The 20,025-nt window shown below is 42.2% G+C and overlaps 1 protein-coding gene across 2 annotated transcripts in view; it reads left to right on the top strand.

The window, feature by feature from the left end:
• The first annotated feature begins 13,131 nt into the window (after positions 1-13,131).
• LOC120897242 (retinal homeobox protein Rx) overlaps positions 13,132-20,025 on the top strand; it is a 45,184-nt gene continuing 38,290 nt past the window's right edge. The window contains exons 1-2 of one of the 2 annotated variants that reach the window (XM_040301956.1): positions 13,132-14,227; positions 14,377-14,466. In XM_040301956.1, coding sequence (XP_040157890.1) covers positions 14,014-14,227; positions 14,377-14,466 — 304 coding nt within the window. In that variant the 5' untranslated portion in view covers positions 13,132-14,013. Of the gene's footprint in view, positions 14,228-14,376; positions 14,491-20,025 lie in introns of both variants that reach the window. The other variant, XM_040301955.1, reaches the window with a different exon arrangement.

Below are 20,025 nucleotides of genomic sequence, written 5' to 3'. Positions count from 1 at the left end.
GAAATGCCATTTGTTTAAAAAGGTAATCAATAAAATGTTCGTGTTAATTAACTGTGTGACTTCTTCTTTGAAATGAGAATCGAGTATGGCAGAGTTCTTCTAAATCCTTTAATTATGTCGTTTTCATGTTCAAATCCAGACATGGAATATAATGCTATTAGGATGTTGTTAGGCTAGATGATTAGTTTAATTAGAGCTGGATGCTTGGTGTTGTTACGGGATTACGGCAGCTAATTATTCGGTAAGAACCACGCAAAGTTTCCTAGAATTCGAAATGCACCAACGATACGATACGATTTTTGATGTCTTATAATGAGTTACAATAATAGACAGAAATCTTGCCGACGGCTTTCTATATAAACAAAATCAATCATGAAATATCTTCCAGGAAATAGAAAATCCGGGAACCTGACTCCTTGTCCGGGAAATGAAATGTTTTTCCATCCTTATTGATTAATTAGCCCTCCTTCCCCCATCGGTACCGATTTACTCGAAAAGAGTTGGTGTTCTTATATTAACCTGCTAACCCGCCGCAGCTATTTTCGGTTTGAAGTGTTTGGCCCTTAAATATGGAAGCCCACACTGTCACTAAAGGCTGTTTACCAGCCGCAACTGCCATGCTACGGCTCCTCAAACTGTTGAAAATCACCACAACGATTGTCCTCTCTCACAAACTGGACCAGAATCCTGTTTCCCTCCACTGTGCTATGCTCACGAAATGCAATATGAGATAAATCTTGCGATTGGTTGATCGAGATAAAAATGACGCCTATTATCTTCCCCGATAGCTCCACCCATTAGAGCGAGAGGAGTAGAGATGTGAGAGATAGGGATGTTGCTTCAGCTCACCTTTAGCTCATCAGCTGCCTCAGCACAACATCCACCCGGTGCAGCTGTTTTGGTCCGTATCGGAAGCTGCGATATTGGACGCAAAAAAGGACCTTATTTTTTTCTAAAAACAAAAATTGAATTTTGTTATGAATTTCGTCTTGTTTACAGGTTTGAATGTTTACAAGCAAAAACGTTAAAATATCTTACGTGCAATGGAGATAATTAAACCACATAGCGCCAGATACACTCCGCGTTTCTTGACGCTCTCTCGCACGACTGTAAACATATAATTAATTTTCGCAAATTTAATTAATGCTGCAAAATCGTATCACCAAAGCAAATAAGGCAGCGAAGGAAAACAGCACACGGAAGGGAAAATCTTTCGCTTCCATATCATATGCTCGCGCGTGGCCAAACAACATCATCACATCCTTTTCGTGCTCAGTGTAAATTGGCATGCACATCTCGTTTTCTCCAACAAGCTCGCTCGCGGTTTGGTGGAAAAGTATGCCATGTTAATGCACATTCTCTCTCTCGTATAGAGCGATTACGTTGTAACGTCGAGACCGCTCTGTAAAAGCGTACACGTGTTTGCGTGATTCTTTTCGCTATTCTCATCATCGTTCCCTTCCTCATCCCTTTTTCCACCTTACGACCAGTTTCATGGGCGAGAAGCTGCTCGCGCCAACATCGGGCTTGGCATTCGAGCACTACGAAGACTTCGGCATTGGGCCCAACCCCATTAACAATTGGATGCTGATCGACGGTAACTAAAGTGGCTGTTTAAATCTGCTGTATCATTTCCTCGGCCCGACACCGTCCCAACACGCGCGTGTCGTCTTGTGCTTCCGCCGCGTTCTCCTGCTTTTCAACCACCATTACCACTACAGTCTTCAGCGCAAACGAGATAAAAAATGACAAACAAAGGGGCTGTGGGAAGGCGTGGAGTGACGGGGGAGACACAGAAACACAGAGAGTCGCTGTGTTGAGTCTCGCCTTCCTGCCTGCGTCCCTTTTCGAAAGCTGTCGCTCGGAGAGATCAATTTATCTTCCAACATGTTCTGCCTGATGCCCTATGCTTCCTGCTGTCCGCCATCAAGCACTTGGGGAGCTTGGTTAATTTCTGAACTAACGATCGTAGATCCTGTGTGTTCCTGCGATGTTGAAGAGCCGGGAAACGAAGGTACGATACGGGATGACACAGGAAGAAGGCGCAGGAAGGTGGCAAGAGAGGTTCTCTTTATTTTCAAATTAAATGTTCAGCTCGGATCCTTCGGAATGGAGCTGCCGTTTGTCCCTTTCGTCCGCACTGGCGGCAGGCATACACGCATCCACACGTACACATACAGGTTGGCTTGGTTGTGTAGAATTATGTTATAATGTTGCCTACTCCGCACATATTTCTGTGTGTGTGTATATGCTATTACATCCTCAGGCAGGCAGGCTGGCAGAGCATATAGCGAGTGGGATAAAATGAACATCCCGAGTGCGGACGGAGATGGAGCAGTCGTGGTGGGTTCTTTTGGTAGCACGACGGTAGCACGATATGGTTTTAAACGATTTTAATTTATAAAGGAAGCTGGAGCGTCTAAATTTATAAGATAAATTTTCAACAGAAATCAATTTTTCCCCCGTGGTTTGTGTGGAAGTCTCGCCGTGGTGGAGAAGAGCTGGATGAAGTGCGTCGCACAAAATGCTTTGGGAAGGACTTTCAGTGCAGGATGAAATAAAACCATTGCGACAGCAAACGGCAAGCAGGAACGGCCAGAAGCAACAGTAGCGGCATCATGGGAGGCAGATGTTGAAAATTGACGTTTTCTAGGTATATTTGGAGTGTGTAGAAGAGCACACGGTGAGTGTGTGAACGTTTGGGCGGCAGATCAAGAGGCAGGGTTTAGAGATTTAATTGAGATGTTGATTTGGAAAATGTACCTTCCTACTCGGTCGCTCATAAGGGCATGTTTGCTGGTCTGAATGACAGAGCGAACGAAGGCACTGATGTTCGCCGGAGTAGCGCAATGGCTGGAATGCGAGTTTTACCGACGGCACTTTGAATTGGATGTGCTACAGTTGGTTCATGGAATTGATTGAAAAGATAAATCTGATTTGTTTGTAGGGCTTTACTTTCCTATAATGTGTTTCGTTGCACTCAGATAGTGTGTGAAAGGTAAATTTAGTTTAATGAAATTGAAAAGTTCTTGATAAGTACACAGAGGTATTTATTGATTTTTATTTAGTGAATTTAAGGGAAATGGCCGATGATTCTGTGTACAAAATGAATTTAATTTACTAATTAGAGAACGTTGAGTAACATAAATTTCAGAAAGCACCAATGGTTTCAGTCACCAAGGCGACATAAATCTGAATTCATTGGTTACCTTTAGGGAGTGTACCGGTATCGAGAACTGTTTGGTTTAATCAGTCCATTAACAGATATCAATCATTTGGTTAACAAGATGAGCAGTCGCTAATCATAGGTCGCTACCAAAGCTTTATGTCCTTTGATTATAGAAGAAAAAAAGAATTCAATTCAAGCAGAAGTATTTTTATTAATTATCATCAACTCTGATATAGTTCATTTTAAAGGTGTTCACATTCATACATTATCACTGATAATTTTCGGACTATTTATGCAATAGTATACAGGGTTTCTTTTACCGTTTCAACACCATCAGCAATTATTAAAAAAAATACATTTCAACAATGGTACTCCAAAGGTGTGTAATTGCTTGCCTTTGAACATACATTGTACAGTTTTTGAATGGAAACTTTCTGGTTGAAAATGAAGCTCAGTTTGAGAAGCTTTTTAATACTTTTAATGCTTATTCGAATATAATTTCGAATTGGTTCGAGGGAGTGAGAACATCAGAATGTTCTTTTACATACAAATCAACTTATTAACTCAACGTCGAACCGCACAACATCAAATAATAATCTAAAACATCCAGCAATTGCTAAACACAAAACTTAAATGTAGAATGCTTGAAACAGGGGCCTCCAAACTTTTCAGTTCGCCGCTTTACAAAGTTGCCACGGGCCACATAATAGGCTCTCGAAGGCTGCATGCGACCCGCGGGCCATAGTTTGGAGACCCCTGGCTTAAAGGTTGATCCCACTATCACGACGAAAATTAGTAAAAACCAATAATATTATATTATCTACTACGAATCCAAATAAACTACTACTGACACTCAACGACGATATAACCATATTGCAAGAACATTACACGCCGGAAATCCTCAAATTTGATTGATAGTGAACATCGACTGCACATCAACCTGCCCTCTCTGTTATCTGCTACTGTATCAGAGAGCAACGCACAAAACCGCGATGATGGAAGTTGTTTCCATTTTGTTCCTTGCTTTTGCGCGCGTGTTCCAAACTAACAGAAGCCGCTGCAAGCTTCATTGCTCAAAACATGAAACATTATTTGCCTCAGCCGCTCGGGTCCGGTGTAATTGTGCGCATTTTCATATCAAAATCCCGCACACATTAGATGCTCTTAACCACTTGCGCACGCTCCCGGAACAAGCATCCCGATTCCGCCCAATAATAACATGCCTTTTCACCGATAAAATTCTAACCATTTGCGCCCCGTAGCTCGTGCCTTCCGTTTCTACTTAAATCTCCATTTGTGCCTGGCGTGATCAGTACCGCGCACACGGCTTTATTGTTGCAGCATAATTGCAATTCGCTTCGATTCCAACATCCCGACCGACCGCAAGGCACTTCCCCCTTGCCTGCTTCTCTTGGTCGCGAGCGTGCCTGTACGATGAAGCGGATGATGATGATGATGGTGGTGATGATGCCGGCGATGATGCCGGCGATGATGATGAAGGGAATAGAAAATGTTTGCTCCGAGCAGCGGCCATAATTACGCTGGCCATAAAAATTACGAATTAATAACGCTACTCATATCATCATCATTACCGCGATCAGAAATGTTTCTCCTTTCCGTTTGGTGCGTTCCTTTTTCGGTAGAGATTTTAGCACAAAATTTTCGGTTGCTTCGCACAGCCCGGCCTCGCGCTCTCCGCGACGGTTCGACAACAGTCGTCTGCCGCGTCTGTTCATCGAGTCGTCCTACCCCCGGCTGCCGCGCCATCCAATTTCCCATTTCACTCTCGATCACTTAAAAGCCACGACCGATTCTTGCGTGTGTGTGCTGTATGACTGTTCAAGAAATTACCCACCTTACAGCGTCAATTTGGTGCGTTTGCTTCCATTCCATTCAACTCCAATTAGATCAAGCGATCGATCGCAACGAGGCAAGGCCCGGGTAAGGCAACTCACCTCCCAACCCTCCCGGCAACCGAACGTTTCCTACCGATGGTTGGTGTAGTTTTTCACTTCTGTGCTTCAGTTTTCCACACCGATCGGGCAAACGGTTGGATCGCGGTTGGAACGCGGTTGGATCGCGGTTGGATCGCCAGTCTGTCTGGCAGATGATTGCGGTTGATGTTGATCCAAAAACGGCTCGGCGGTCGGAATATGTTTGCATTGCCAAAACGATTAGCCGAAGAAATTCCAAATTGTTGTTAAGAAATAATAAGCTTCAGCGCGTGGCATATGGGTGGCACACAGGCCGTTCAAGTGATACGGTACAACTACAGTCAAAAATTGAGCAACAAATTGCAATTGACTTCACACGCGGAACGGTGGCACAGCTGCAATCTTGCAATTAAATAGATCGATACAAGCAGTAGCAACTGGAGCTGGGTCTGATGTTATGATCCGTAGCATTGGAATTGGAAATTAGTCTCATATGATCGTCCAGCTATCGAGTGATAACGAAAACATCTGGACATGATGAGCCTCTTGCTGTAGTTTTACGGTAATGGAGTTTGCAGTTTTAATTTGACTTTCTGAGAGATAATGGATTTGAATGGTTGTTATGATACGGAACACATTTTGGCAGTTAAGTTAAATGTCTTTGATGATCGTTTACACCTGAAAAGTCTGTTGAGTTACTTTTTACTAGGTGTGTATCTTTACGGATGTTCTCGTTGTTGTTGAAGTTGTTTGGCTTGATTGGACCGGTCTCATGGTACAGTCGTTAACTCGCACGACTTAACAATATGCCCCTTATGGACTAACTTAGGATTAGGATTGATTAGGACTTAGGATTGATTATCCTGTTATCGGTCATCAATAACCAGTGGCCCTTTAGTGGTACAGTCAGGCCTTGACCGGCAACGATTGCTTAACATTACAAACTTATATCTAACCATTGAATTGAGCTAATACATCACTTGTTTAGAGCAATGCGGGTTAATTAGGATTACCGGTAAATTTTTTAAAAGTACGTATTTACTATTATACCCAGATACAACTTATCACCAATTTAGTCTGCATGATGGCTAGGAGAAGCTAATATGCTTAAAATAAACTATTGTTCAGTAATCTCACGAAGTCTCAAATAGTCGAGTTGCCTTCTGTACCACCGGATTGGCCTTGATATGATGTACAATCAAAATAATATAAGAAATCTTTACAGTGGTGAAGAAATTCCATACAGTGGTTTTTAAGATCCTTCAAACATACAAAAAGCCTTCCTATTACACTTGTTATTCATTTTGAACTTATCCTCAAAATCCTAATTCATCCTATATTAATTCTTCATACACCCTGTACAAATATTTTCAAATTCTGGGTTAAGTTTTTATCCCGGTTATAAAAAAAACGTTTGAAAGATTGAGATTTTTTTATTGCAACAAGATCTGTAAACATAAATGTTTTGTGCAAGATGAGAACTTGATTGTATGTCATTTGTTTCGTATTTGCAGCTCTAAATTGATACTCTAGTGTGTGCTAACCAATTTAATATAGTGATTCCTTACCTGTGGACTATTGAAAAGGAGTTGACATATGATACATATGATAGCAAATTGGGTGCGCATGTGGAAACTTCCTGCGATGATAGCTTCCACTGCTTCTTGGCGTAACGACGCGGTCATGGTCATGCCGGCTTATAGAGATTTTCGAGACTGGTTTATTATCACTCAACTGGATTGTGAATCCTTCTTATTAGACCTTCACACGTCTAGGGCTAGCCCGCTATAGTCTTTTTCAACTGAGGCAATTGTGGCCTTCCATCTGAGTGGTGCGACCATAGCGTCTTCTCATACCGTAACGTCAAAATTTGGACAGCCGCGCGTCAAATGTAAACAATGCAAAGAGCTGTCCGGCAGTGCTTTCATTAAAGTTGCTCAGTTCACCCAGTTAACCTAATTATTTTTTTGTTTAATAACATGAAAAATAAGTGTGGAATGTGCTCAAATTTATTTTGTTCAGTTTGACTCGCAACAAACTGGATAATTCGACTGTTTCTGATTAAGCAGATATATCGCGTGAGACCAGTAGCTCAGCTTGCAGAATTGATCTACTTTTTGTTACGTGAGACGAAGTCACCTGCTATTGGAAGGAACTCCACTGGTACCGGGCACGTGTACCGTACCGTTCCGTCAAACTCTCACACAAAACCGAATAGTACGGTACGCTAGCCCATGACGTGTTGAGGCCCAAATACGGGGGGACGATTCATATGAGGTTTGAACCCACAATTCACCATATGAGGTTAAGTCGAGCGAGATGACGACTGGACCACGAGACCCCTTGTAAGAAAGGTGGAATAGATATTATTTTGATATTTTTAATTGACAAATTGCCAGTTTTATAAAGATCAATTTTAATGTTCCTAATGCTAGAAGTTAGCTTGTTTAACAAATGTAATTTATAAAAACTAAATACCAGGGAAGGGATATAAAAAATAAAGTAATTTAATTAACACATTGCTATTACTATCAGAGCATTCGACAATCAGTCTTCACCTTGACACTCGTACCTTTGGCAAATGATTGTCCCAAGCTCAATACTTAGGAATTGATTCAGACAATGTGTTGCAATGCTCATATGTAATTCATGTTCCATTTTACTTAAGGTTCCGGCATCCGCTTTAGCCGGCGTAGTATGATATGTGTACCACTGTTTGAAGGAAGTCATGTTGTGCTCGCCAAGCACATTAATAACATTTCTCCTCTGGGACACCTTTCGATGACCATAATTACCTTCATTAGGTCCAATTTCCTTACCCACATACGTACCCCACGCTGTGCCACCTCTTCTGGTGCCCTGCATCAAACTAGGACGACAACAAAAAGGGACACCATCAGCAACTGTACCGCGCTAGGGAAATAAGTCCCACCGCCCCATTCACCGTACCAAGAGTTGGTGGTCACGTTCTTTCGGGGCTAAGTGATTTCGTTACGAAAACATCCAATAAGCTCAGTTGGTTATGTTTCTTCGCCCCACCTTTCCCTCCCCCCAGCTCGGTGTTACCATCCCAGCTTTTCCGAGTTGACCAGTCTGTCGTCATCATTAAGTTATTATTCACGCCACAAACAGTCAACTGATTCATTGCGTTCGGCAACGAGCAAACGTTTCGGCACGTTGGAGGTGATGTGGGAGTGGGAGGGGGGGTGGAACAGTTGGGAGCAATTTTATGCTCCCGTTCCATTATCGCAATCGTGCTTAAAATCCGACCCAAGGGAGAAACTCAGAAGGCTACCTAGAAGGAAAGTCGTACGAAAGAAGTAAGAATCTCCAAGTCACCTTCGTACGAGCAGGGCCGCGGTGCCCAATGGTTTGCCATAGAGGCTGGTTGGCGGATTGCTGATGGGCTCGAGCCTATGGAAATTACGCTCCCTTCAACCTTTCACCACCTTCCGCGAGGGGTGGGCTCTATTATGCATTGATGGTTTTCATCATCAATCAAGCAAACCGAGGAGCAGGGGAACGCCGGGGGCATTGGGTTTGATTGAGCGGGTGGGCGATGTGGCTGCCGGCCACACTTCGAGCAGCCCACAAAGCCCACTATTAACGGCGGAGGCTCTTTTCTTTTCGCTGCACGAGCTTCCCGGGCGTGCGCGTTCGGGCTAATTGGTTGATAAGTGTGTTTTATGTAATATCATCGCGGATAATTTCATCTGGCAAGCGCATTCTGCGAGCTCGTGCGCCTTAAAGCAATGGTAAAGGGGGGGGGGGGAGGGCTTGGGGGCTTTAGAGTGGTGAGCACGTGGACGGTGAAAAAACAGGAGAGTCTGTAGCCGAACTGATGAATAAGTTAAATGTGGGGGCTGCGAATGCACAACGGAAAGGTACAGCGATAACCGGACCATTGGAGTGTTGAAGCGACCAAGTGTAAAGATTGATAATTGTATGGAAAATGTGGCGGAGCACTTTTCACCCACGTTTTCCGAACATTTGGAAGCTTTTAGCATCTAATACGGGCCACGGGTTCGTATTATTATAATTAATAGTGGAGATTTTTCTGGTGCATGCATTTCAGTGCAGTTGCAACTAGGTATACATTAAATCAGAGAAGTGTGATTGGAACTGAAAATTGAATGTTAAATGTTTTTCTAACTTTAAGATATTAAAGACTTTTCTTAAGTATAAGTAGTATAAGACGTTTAAAATTCTATAACTGAGCAATAACTGACTTTTAATTGGAGCTTTTAAGTTTGACGTTAATATCACAATTTTATAACTCAGCAACATGGGTATTTTGATTAGAATAAAAATAAAGTTCAAATGTTCTTCTCAATTGACTCTTTCAGAAGAACTTGCGAACAAAACGACAAGCTACAATTTAAGTCATGCTAGCCGTGTTCGATAGTATCATTGTATAAATTGAATGTTGTTTTTATTCTCCGATTTTGCCTTCCCCATCGACTTAATCTCCGGAATCTCCTCGCTAAAACAACACAAGATTGGCGGAAGAAAGTCATACTGTCTGCGAGAATCGTACATTGCTACCGGCCTTACTCGGGTGCACTCTTACCAGCATGCAAACGTCCGTTGAAGAAATAATTATCCTAATTCCCCTCTCCTACCCTCCCATCACTTTTCCACGGCCGATACTCACCTTATAATACAAATTCAAATGTTCTTAGCCAAAGAAACCAAATAATTTCAGTAACGGAATGAACGTTGTTCTCTGCACAGTGTATCTCGTCCGCTTGGAATCGTTCCATCGCAACCGAATGAAACGCAAACCAAAACAGCTCCATTGAACGCGAATCCATGGAAGTACGGGAAGAACACAGCTCCACCGCCACTGTAATTGAAATATTGTTGAGGGCAATTATGTTGAGTAATTTGATCAATAAAACGAAGGATGTCGATGATTTATTTTAATTGCACTTTCCAAAAAAGCACAATCAAGTTTGCATTCGAATCGGAGAAGCTTTTGCCCGTGCTGATATTGGTGGCCCGTGCCCAACCGATCGAGCCGATGATGGTCAAAAATTCAAGCAACGCGATGCTCGATGCGGCTCAAAACGGTGTAGCTGATATGCACGGGTCTGATCGTGGTTTCGTTTCTGTGCCTCTGCTTTTCTCTTTCGTTCCTCCGTTTCCCTCGCTCGGACGTATGTGTATATGTGTCTGCTCTTGGAGAGTGGCTTTTGTTCGGAACATTAATGCATTAATTTAAATTAGATTTTTGTAATTATAAAGCTTTTCTCTTCGTTTTTTGTATGGTGGCTACTCGCGTTCCTTCTGCTTCTTTCGTCCAGCTTTCTTGCGGGGGGTTTCTTTCTTTTTTTTACCAAAGCTCAGCGTCCTCTTTTTGTTTACGGTGTTTCATTCATCTTTCAGCTTGGGGAGATTTTCATTCAAGCCACTTTTGTTCAGGCCACTCATTCACTTGGGTAGATGCGAATGTTTTCATTTGTGTGTCTGAATGTGAGGTTTCCATCCTGAATCCTAAGCCGGGGCTGTGCTGGTGAGTGCAGATGCTAGGGAGGGAACGGATGCTGGGGAGCAGAAGTGAGCCAATTCTATCGTTTGATGAAACTCGAACTACTCAATCACTATTATTTGAAGTCGTAATCGAAATTGATTTCTCTTTCAAAGTTTTCGTTTCTTTTCGACCAGCTTTTGGTCAGCGATTAGTCAGCCGACATTTCGGTTCGATTAAGCCTAGAAGTCTGCAATGATCCGTGGCCCGGTACATTGCCCTTACTGCGCTGCTGTTGTAACCGACGCTAGCTGGCTAGCTCCGACGATCAATACGAGCAGGAAGACGAACACGGGGCAGTTGTGCAAATAGGCAAACGAAGGAAGCAAACGTACGAAATTTATACATTTTTGGACGGGACCCACTACTACCCAAACACCAAGCAACATATAAACAGGCACAAAGCAACCAACGCTACCGTCCGTTTCGGGCGGGCCGTTTCATCAAGGCCAATTTCATACGCTGTTTTTCTCCGTGTAAATAACCACCTGGAACTTGCGGCTGGATGGCAAACGGGTGCAATTAGGGGGTGCAATTAAATTTCTTGCTAAAAAAGCTCGTGCTCGTGATGGTCGCGGCCCGAGCATATGCCAGTACGTGCCACTGGAAAGTGGATAATTGCTCTCATTCGGTGCGCTTTCCGCTCCTGGTCGTCCCTCTGGGGTCTTTTGGATTCAGGATTTGGAAAAGAGCTACGATTAGGAAGGGGAGTCGCTTCCTTGGACGATTCCGGTGCAATCAAACAAGAGCACGGCCAGAATGTGGCAGCTTGAGGAGGACTCACCAGTTATGCTATTAATAATGGTTGCAACACAGCAATGTTTTACATCGGTTTTGGACTCGAGCTGGGATAGTGCAACAAAATGAAGCCATTTTTGGCTGCTCCGTTGATGGCCAATAAGCTACCAATTAAAGTGTAATAATACTTTCTCCCCAGTTCTTCCGGGTATTGAGTTTTGGGCTATTTGTCCGAGATTTAAAAGCTACATAAACGAACTAATTATAGCTTGTAAATGCGATTGATGCAATGGTTTTGCTAGGAACGTTTTTGTTTCTAGTAAAAAATTGTTTGCAATAAACGGAAGACGAGAAGAAGATTTTTCAGTCGGTCTTGATTGAGGGTTTGAAACATTAAAAAAGTTGTTACTATAATTTTTTTTGAGCGTGAGGTCCCGACCCCCAAAACTAGTTTGATTTGTGAACGTTAAACATTATACAATTCTGGATTGTCTTCTTGACAATTTCTGTTTCTCAGTTGTATGTCTTAGTCGGGATTCACAATTCCGGTCGCTGTTGATGATGAGACTATGACTTTTACATCATTATAGAGGTAAATTCAATGCAATCAAACTGTGTTAAAAATAAATAATGCAACTGAGTTATTCCAGCAAAAATGTTCTAAAAACCGTCACATAAGTATTCCTCTAAAAATAAATAAAATCATTCGTAAATAGAGGAAGTGAGTGTAACGTCAAGAGTCTCCGGTGATTCGAGCCACGCATGTCGCCATTTGGTTTGCTAGTCCTTCATTGCTTCAATATTAATAAACTTCAAATAATTACATTACCCACAGAGTCAGAAGACTTTTCCCTCCCTCAAGCGGGGCCTTCGATTTGCTCTTCCACCCCCATCGAATAAGCGAAAAGTGAGAAAAGGAATGAAAATTGGGTGAAAATCGTAGACCAAAAACGCATCTCACCAACAGCGCAAGAGAGTGGTGCGAAAGAATGAGACACATCGATTCGGGCACCCCGCACACAATGGTAGGGAATGTGTTTTCTTTATTTTCGCTCCTCTATAACCACAATACTGCCAGCCCCCCGAATCGTGCGCGCACGTCTTCAATTTATCCGTGCTTCAAATTACGACTCATTACGGTCGGTTTTGGGCTGCGGTAAGAAGGGAGAATAGAACAAACCCTCCGCTCTTTTCCCATGCCACATCCCTACCCCAACCCAACGGTATGGGTTGAAACAGGGGCGCCAATCCAGTCGTTCCATACATCCCCCCCCCTCCCTTGCTTCCAATGGTGCAGGAGAATCAACAAGAAATGGTTGCCACTCGGACAAAATCTGGTTCTCTTTCAATCGGCGCGCCTTGCAGCATCCGAAACAGAGCGGAGCAGATGGATAAAGAAAGAGAAAGAGTACGAGAGAAAGAGAAAGAGATAGGGAGGGCTACATAGGCGAAGGCGAGACAAGCAGTGGTTTCTCAGAGAGCGAAAAATCCACCCCTAAAAGCAGCAACCCTCGATCGGTGGCTGAGAGAAGCTGAACAATACTGGTACGGGGGAAACGGCTACAACATACAGGAGGGAGTGGAAACGGGATAGACACAGGGTGTACGCCGCGGGAGAGTGAGTGAGAGCGCAAATCGGAAAAGAGGATAGCACTACAAACCTACCCCGGTAGCGTAGCAGTGCACCACCGGCACCAGGGAAAATCGAGCTCCAGCACACAAGGATTTTCGACGAACCGCACAAAACGCCATTTACCTTTGGCGCGTTTGGTTGCGCATACGGCTGTGGTGGTTTCGCGTGTTTCTTCGGGTTCGATTTTAGCGTGTCGCGTGAAATTCGCGTGCTGCTCCTGGGGGCACTCTTTTGTCGCATGGTACGGCATTCCGGGGTTCTACTAGCTGGCCGCGTGTAGTGTGTAGTTTTACATCGCGTGAGTGTGTGGTTTTATGCTTTTTGTTTTGTTTGTGTTTTGGCGCAGCACCGGTGTTGTTTCGTGTGTCTCCCCAGGGGGCGGTTATGCGTGCTGATGGTTTGATGCTGACAATTTTTCCCGACCAGCAAACGCAGGAAAAATCTTTTCCCCCTAGTGGCTAGGTCGCCAGTGTAGTTCTGTGACACGAACCAACCAGTGCGAAAGGAAATTTATTAAAGAAATTCCTGTTGGCACACATTTCCTTATCTCAAGGATAATAACGCGACCATGCTCGTCACAGTTTAGAGGGAATGCGGTTGCAGTGCGGAAAGTGAAGTTAATACATCCTGCCATGTAACGTTCTCACTGTTAAGTAGAAAATAGGCTAAACGTGAACCTAATGCTTCGAAATTTATCAATGATACGGAATCAGTGTAATTGGTGTAGTAATATATTGAGGAAATAATAACGTAATAATGACGGTGTAAAATATACAAAATTTGGTGTGCGCGAAGTTCAAAGGTGTTGTATAAAAGAAAGCCGTTCAGCCTACTGGCAAATGTGAAAAATATCTGAAATATGGTTTGAGTGTGTTATCAATTTCATGTAAAGGATATTCGTACAAAAATAAAACTGCTCAGTGACCCCACTCTTAAAACGGATAATAAAAAAGCAAAACGCTGCCCACCCTGTCAATCCAACCATTCTTGCATTCGCCTGCCGCCTACGATGGACATCAAGTCCCTGTCCGAGGTGCAGAAGCAAATCTTCACGAACCTGATCGAGAAGCTGATTGCACACAATAAGTTTCCACCGAGCGAAGCCGAGGACGTGCAGAAGCTGTTGGAGAACGTGCGCGATGCCAAAAATTTTCACAAGATCATGGAAAAGCTAAAGGAATGCGGTCAGCTCGACGTCGACATTGAGGAAAACTTCCGCGAAGGTAGGTAACACATGCGAGAGAGAAAGACAGTGCGTGAAAGGCTACCCAAAAGCCTACAAAGGAATGGGAACAGTCAGTGTCCTGGTCCTGTACTTGATTGGGAGTATGTATTGTTTCTAAAGTGCTCGTCCTGGTGGTTTGATTTTCAGAAAATGGCATTTTCCTGAAAGATACGGCGAAAAAACTCGGACCCGGCGGTCAAACGCTCACACCTCGGCACACGATCGACGCAATATTAGGTTTGAATAATTGTGAAAACGGAGGTAGGATACTAATCTAGTTTGGCTCTGTTTGGCTGGGAATGGTTTGGTTTCAGTAGGTTTGATGACTTTTGGCTTTGTAAAAAATGTTTTAAAAACTGAAATAACACTATAGCTCATCCACTGCTTAATCGATGATTTTAATAAATGAACAAAACAAGTTATATGATGAAAAAGTAGCATTGGTGTTTAGGTTCTTTGTTTGAATGCATTTTTGTTTTTACTTTTACCTTTTGTATATTTCTGTTTATTACAAATTATGTTTGCACGCAATTAGAACTAATTTGTTTGTTTATTAATTATGTCATCAATGTTCATTTGTCGTTGTTGCCGCACATATTTCACATCAAAAGATTTTTCACATATTTCACATCAAAAGATTGACAGCTTTTTCGTAAAACCTGCCTTAAAAATCAACCTCTTACCATACAAAACAAACGGTGAAATGGTTCATTGATTCGGAACATAACTCCTAAAACATTAGAGGCAAAAGAACTCCGTTGGAGCCAAAGCCTCTTAAAGCTATACAAACAACAACAACTCGGTAAACAAAAGACAAAGTGAATTGTACCGTAACAATAAACCCAAAAACGCTAAAAATTATTATTTGTGAAAGTGAACTGACAACAACAATAAAAAATATAATGTATTTCTTGTGAGTTGTTTGATACGAACCTCCCTGAAATAGTAATATATGTTCATGTAAATGTTACGTTAGATATGTTCATATGTTATGGAAGTGCTTGGTTGTATGTGTGATGTATATGAAAATTTTACAAATGTTTTAATATTTTTTGTTGTATGTATTGATAAATGTCTGACTTGTAATACTTTGTAATATACATTTAAGAATCAGCAAAACAAAAATTAAAAACAACTATATGTTGCTATTTCTTGGAAACATTGTGCAAAAACTGGTTCTGAAAAACTTGCTGAAAGTTCCAAAGTCAATAATTTATTTTAAAAAGGAGCTAAGGATATAGGATAGCATAGCAAGAGATAAAATTGGAGCAAATTGTACTGCGGTACGTGCATAATTTTGATATTTTTATTATATGACAAACTAGCAACTTTTTGATTTAAAGTAAGCTATTTGACTTGAAATTGTAAAAATGTTTTTAAGAACAAGAAAATATCTTTTTATCATAAATTAATCTCTGGGAAACTGTTCTAGATTGCTGAATGTAATGGATGTTATGTTTGTCGTTTAGGACACGAATGAATTCTCTCAATTGAGTTTTTTTAAGTTTCTCACTGTTTTTTTTTTATTTACATATTATTCCAAATACTTAGAGCGACAATGTGGTTCAGTTTAATGCATTATTTGCGTGTTTATGATGCTTCCTGAACGCATAATGTTGATATTAAATGTACAACAGCTTCATTTCATGCAAATATCAAATTATTGTTCGGAATTTAACAATGCTCATAAATCATGCCAAGATTGTGTCACTGAAATATCCTTTATTATTCAATTAATCTGTGCGGTTTACACTCTATCTGCATGCTACTGAAACACTTGGGAAAAGTCTAAATATTCAACACATTGTTTGCATCTGATTAGTTTCTTCTAAAATGCCATCTCCCATCGTTAGATGATACATAGAAAAGCCTCGTGCGTAGATTCATGCCTCAAGACATAAATTATTCAAACCCAGAGAGAAATCTGCCACACCACACAAATGGATCAATGAACGATTGGAAAAGCCATGCGTTAACTTCAGCTCCCGACAAGTCCGGTGGGTGCACAGATAATAATAGTGTCTCTAATTTAGCGTTTCGGTATCCCATTCATCGCCCCAATAGCGAACACAAAGCGGTGGGCTTTCCTTTGTCGACCGAATCAGCCACCGTAATCGACCGCGGCCAATCGCTAGATCTCTGGGCTTTCTGCATCTTCCACTGTCAGCTCCATCAGCCATGCTGGCTTTACTGTCTGCTCCCTATTTCCCAACGGGAACCCTCCACTCGACCCATTCTGTCATCAATCAAACGCTTTCGTGTAGCTCTTGTAGCGAACACTTGATGGGCCCCTTGGCGGGCTTCCGAGTTGGGAAAGTGAAATGTGTCCACCGGAACTCATGAGAAATTTTCCCACCTGGTATCGCCGGTTTTGCTTAGGAAATGCTTTTCGTCTTTGGAAAATGGATGTGAAAGGGGTAAATAGTACGTTAGCGTCTGACAGATAGTTGCCTTGTCCGAACGGTTGCCTGCAGGTTTTGGCGAACATTTAGCAACCCATGGCCGATCCTTTTGTGCAAAATCTCACTTTCAAAACCGGGCCACCGATCCCACCGACCGGTCCTGCCCTTCTTGTACGGCTAATGGAGCGTGTAAAGTGTATATGCGTTCCAAGATTGGCATCTACACACGTTTGTGCCCAAAATTGGTGCTCCGTTTTCGGTGCTTGAGTTGCGCTTGGTCGCACACTGTAAGCATGACTGCCGTAATCTTCCAGCACCCGGCAGCTCCGTCGTCAATCTTGAGTGGATCACGAAGCTCTGCGTGCTGCCACGGAGTTTTAATTCAATTTAAAATCTACTTTCGTACGAGAACGTACGAGAAAACAAAGCAATAAACTGGATCCAAAGCAATACCTCTGTGTGGAAAAAAATACCAAACTACAGGAAGGATTTCGCTTTTGCGTACGGCCCTACCCTGTGGAACGTTCACCTGTCCAGCTGTCGATGATTTTAACACGCACGGTTGGCACGGTTAAAACTAAATTAATCAAACGATTTTATGCTTCTCTCGTTTTGTTCCTTCCATCGTTGGGTCGATTCCGATGGATGGAAGTGTTTCTTTGATTGATTTATTAACGCTTCTTTATGTCTCGCGAGATACACCTCACTTTTCACAGTTTGTTTCTCGTTCGGTCGTGTTCGATGGTAGTGGGGTTGCGTTTATTACTTCAACTCCAACTCCGTCGATAGCTTCGCTTGCTTTTTGTTAGTTTCCTACTGTTCGCACCAACTGTCTTTTTGAGCATTAGACGTTTGGGCGAAAATTAGGATTACGTTCAGTTAAGCCACCTCGAATCCCGGTAACCGGTTGGCTCAAGTCACGGAGGAGGTTGTGTGAAACTGAAGGTGATGGCTTAAAGTGGCTCCTACCATCTCCATTAACGCGCGGATAAATAACAATAAACTCCTGGCACACCATCCTCAAGTCTCCAACTCCAAACCCTTACCGCCAGTGCCGTGTTTAGCACTTAATTAATCATTAAATGAATGTTGCGATTGCTTAATAATGATGTTGCTTCCATTAAGAAGAGTACGCGCCGATCATCGGTCAACACACGGGTTGGACCCGCGGTAATGGACCGCTGCGTGGCCCCAGCTCCCCAGCTCTCTGCCGCACAGATTGTAGTAATTCTATTACGAGACGAATGTACGTCAACGCCACTGTCAGGCTTGGCGAGCCGGCTAATGAACGGAGGCGGTTGGTGATTGTCCGCGAAGGTTTTAAAGTGAGTGGCACCAATCGGACGAAAAAAAAGAACACAGAGGTTCCGTTTTGAGTACGGTTTACAGTGGCTTAAGGACATTGGCGGATGGTTCGATAAATGTAAGTCAATTGGCTCCGTATTGCTTATGACCCATATTACTGAGTGAAGATTTTGCACGGGCTAATTATACTTGACATGAATTCATTACACTCGCTATATTACAATGGAATGTTAAGATCGTGTATCATTCAGCAAGGCAAAAACGAATAGCTATGCTAATAAACGTGAGTAGAGACGACATGACATGGTTATAATTATCAGAATATCGATAAGTTTCGATGAAATCAATGAGACAAGGTTTCATCTAGTCTCGTTTATAAAATTTCAGTTCATGTTTTTTTAACTATTATGCTTCATATTTCATTTATGGTTTGTGTGGTGAAAAATCAACAAATCATTTTTTTAAAATCATGATTGATCATAATTATTGAATTTACAAATCATAAATATATTTGTTTCATGAATTTTTATAATAAAATTAATATAATTTGAAACATGTCATCCGAATCGATAAAACATGTAAAGACTTGATGTTCTCAAGCTTTTAATCAATTAAGATCCTACGGGTCGGCTACTCACGATGCGCAGGGCCCTAACGTTCACATGGGAGCAGGACATGAAATTTAATTTTTAGATCATAGCTATTTAAGTCTTAGGACCTATTTCATTTGTAATGTATCGTCCTGTTGCGGCAATTGATCTAAATTTCGTAAAATTAAAAATCATACAACGGGGTCAACATTGACCCAAGACCCGATCATCGGTTCATACCAAACATATCAAAACATATAAATTCCACCACTAAGTTTTAATCAGAGCTAGAAAAAATCAACAACTTTTAAAAATATCACATTGACGGTACCTCGACAAAGCATGGAACATTATCTATTTGTTTTATGTTAGTTGACCCCAAACAATACAGACGGTACATGCGAGTGAAAGCAAATCAGCAATCGTTTTCTTTCCCTTTCAATCAACCATTTCTGGTGCACATTCAACATTTCTTCAACATGTTGTCTCTTTGTTTGACAAGAAGTAACAAAAAAGGGACATAACAAGACCAAAGAGTTTTCCCGACAAACGAACCCCATGACGAGGCAAAACACTGTATTAAATATCACTTATCCGTTCGCTCCGGCTGTTTCGAACGATTTCTTGAGAATCATTGTTGTTCCTGTGCGCTGAAACAAAAATATACACTCACAGCAAATTAGACAAATTAACAGCAAGATACGGTGCAATTAGTAGCTGCATCATTGGAACGTACGGCCGGATGGAAAGTGTTCTGTCTGGCGACAGTCGGAAGACGACTTTACTCCCATTGCATTCCACCGTACCAAAGGCTGCCTTCACTTCTCGTTCCTCCGTTATTCTGCACGGGAAAAGGGGCGGAAGAAATTCAATAAGAGGAGATTTTCAACATGAAAGAGTTTGCCAAATGGAAAACTAACTCAATAACGTGGGAAGCCAGCAGTGCACTGCTGGCGAACCTTTTAGCGGCCGCTTGCCTGCCGGTACCGCATTTCGTCTAGCTTGGGTCTTGTTCTCTGCTGAGTGTGATGACTTTGAATCTCTAACGTATTGAACCGGATTGCAGCAGCACAAGATCAAGCGACATATCTGGAAAAGGTTGAATCCAGGCATTTAAAAAAGGGATGGATGCGCTTTCTGTGTCCGGGCGCCGCCTAATACCTAGCCCTAGCCCCATCCTCAGATCGTATCGGACCTCGGTTGAGAGGTCTACCTTTGAACGAGCTGAAAAGTGTGTAGATCTGTTCGTTTGTAATGAATAAATGTGTTTGTATCTTCTTAATCGAATCATCAATAGAGGAGCGGAGAGAGAAAGATAGACAAAATAAGGAAGATCAAATGCGAGCTTGATGGTAATCGAAAGCAATCTGTTCTTTGGAATAGCAAAAACCATTAGCAACTACTGAAATGCCCTACGGCATGACATTTTTGCTCCATCTAGATAGAACCTGAACCTATTCACTATGGACGCTGACCGATATTATGCAATTATGTTGTCA

Source organism: Anopheles arabiensis, chromosome 2, assembly GCF_016920715.1.
Source record: "Anopheles arabiensis isolate DONGOLA chromosome 2, AaraD3, whole genome shotgun sequence".
NCBI lineage: Eukaryota > Metazoa > Arthropoda > Insecta > Diptera > Culicidae > Anopheles > Anopheles arabiensis.
The sequence above is the reverse complement of the archived record's forward strand: the minus strand, read 5'-3'. Positions and strand labels throughout refer to the sequence as shown.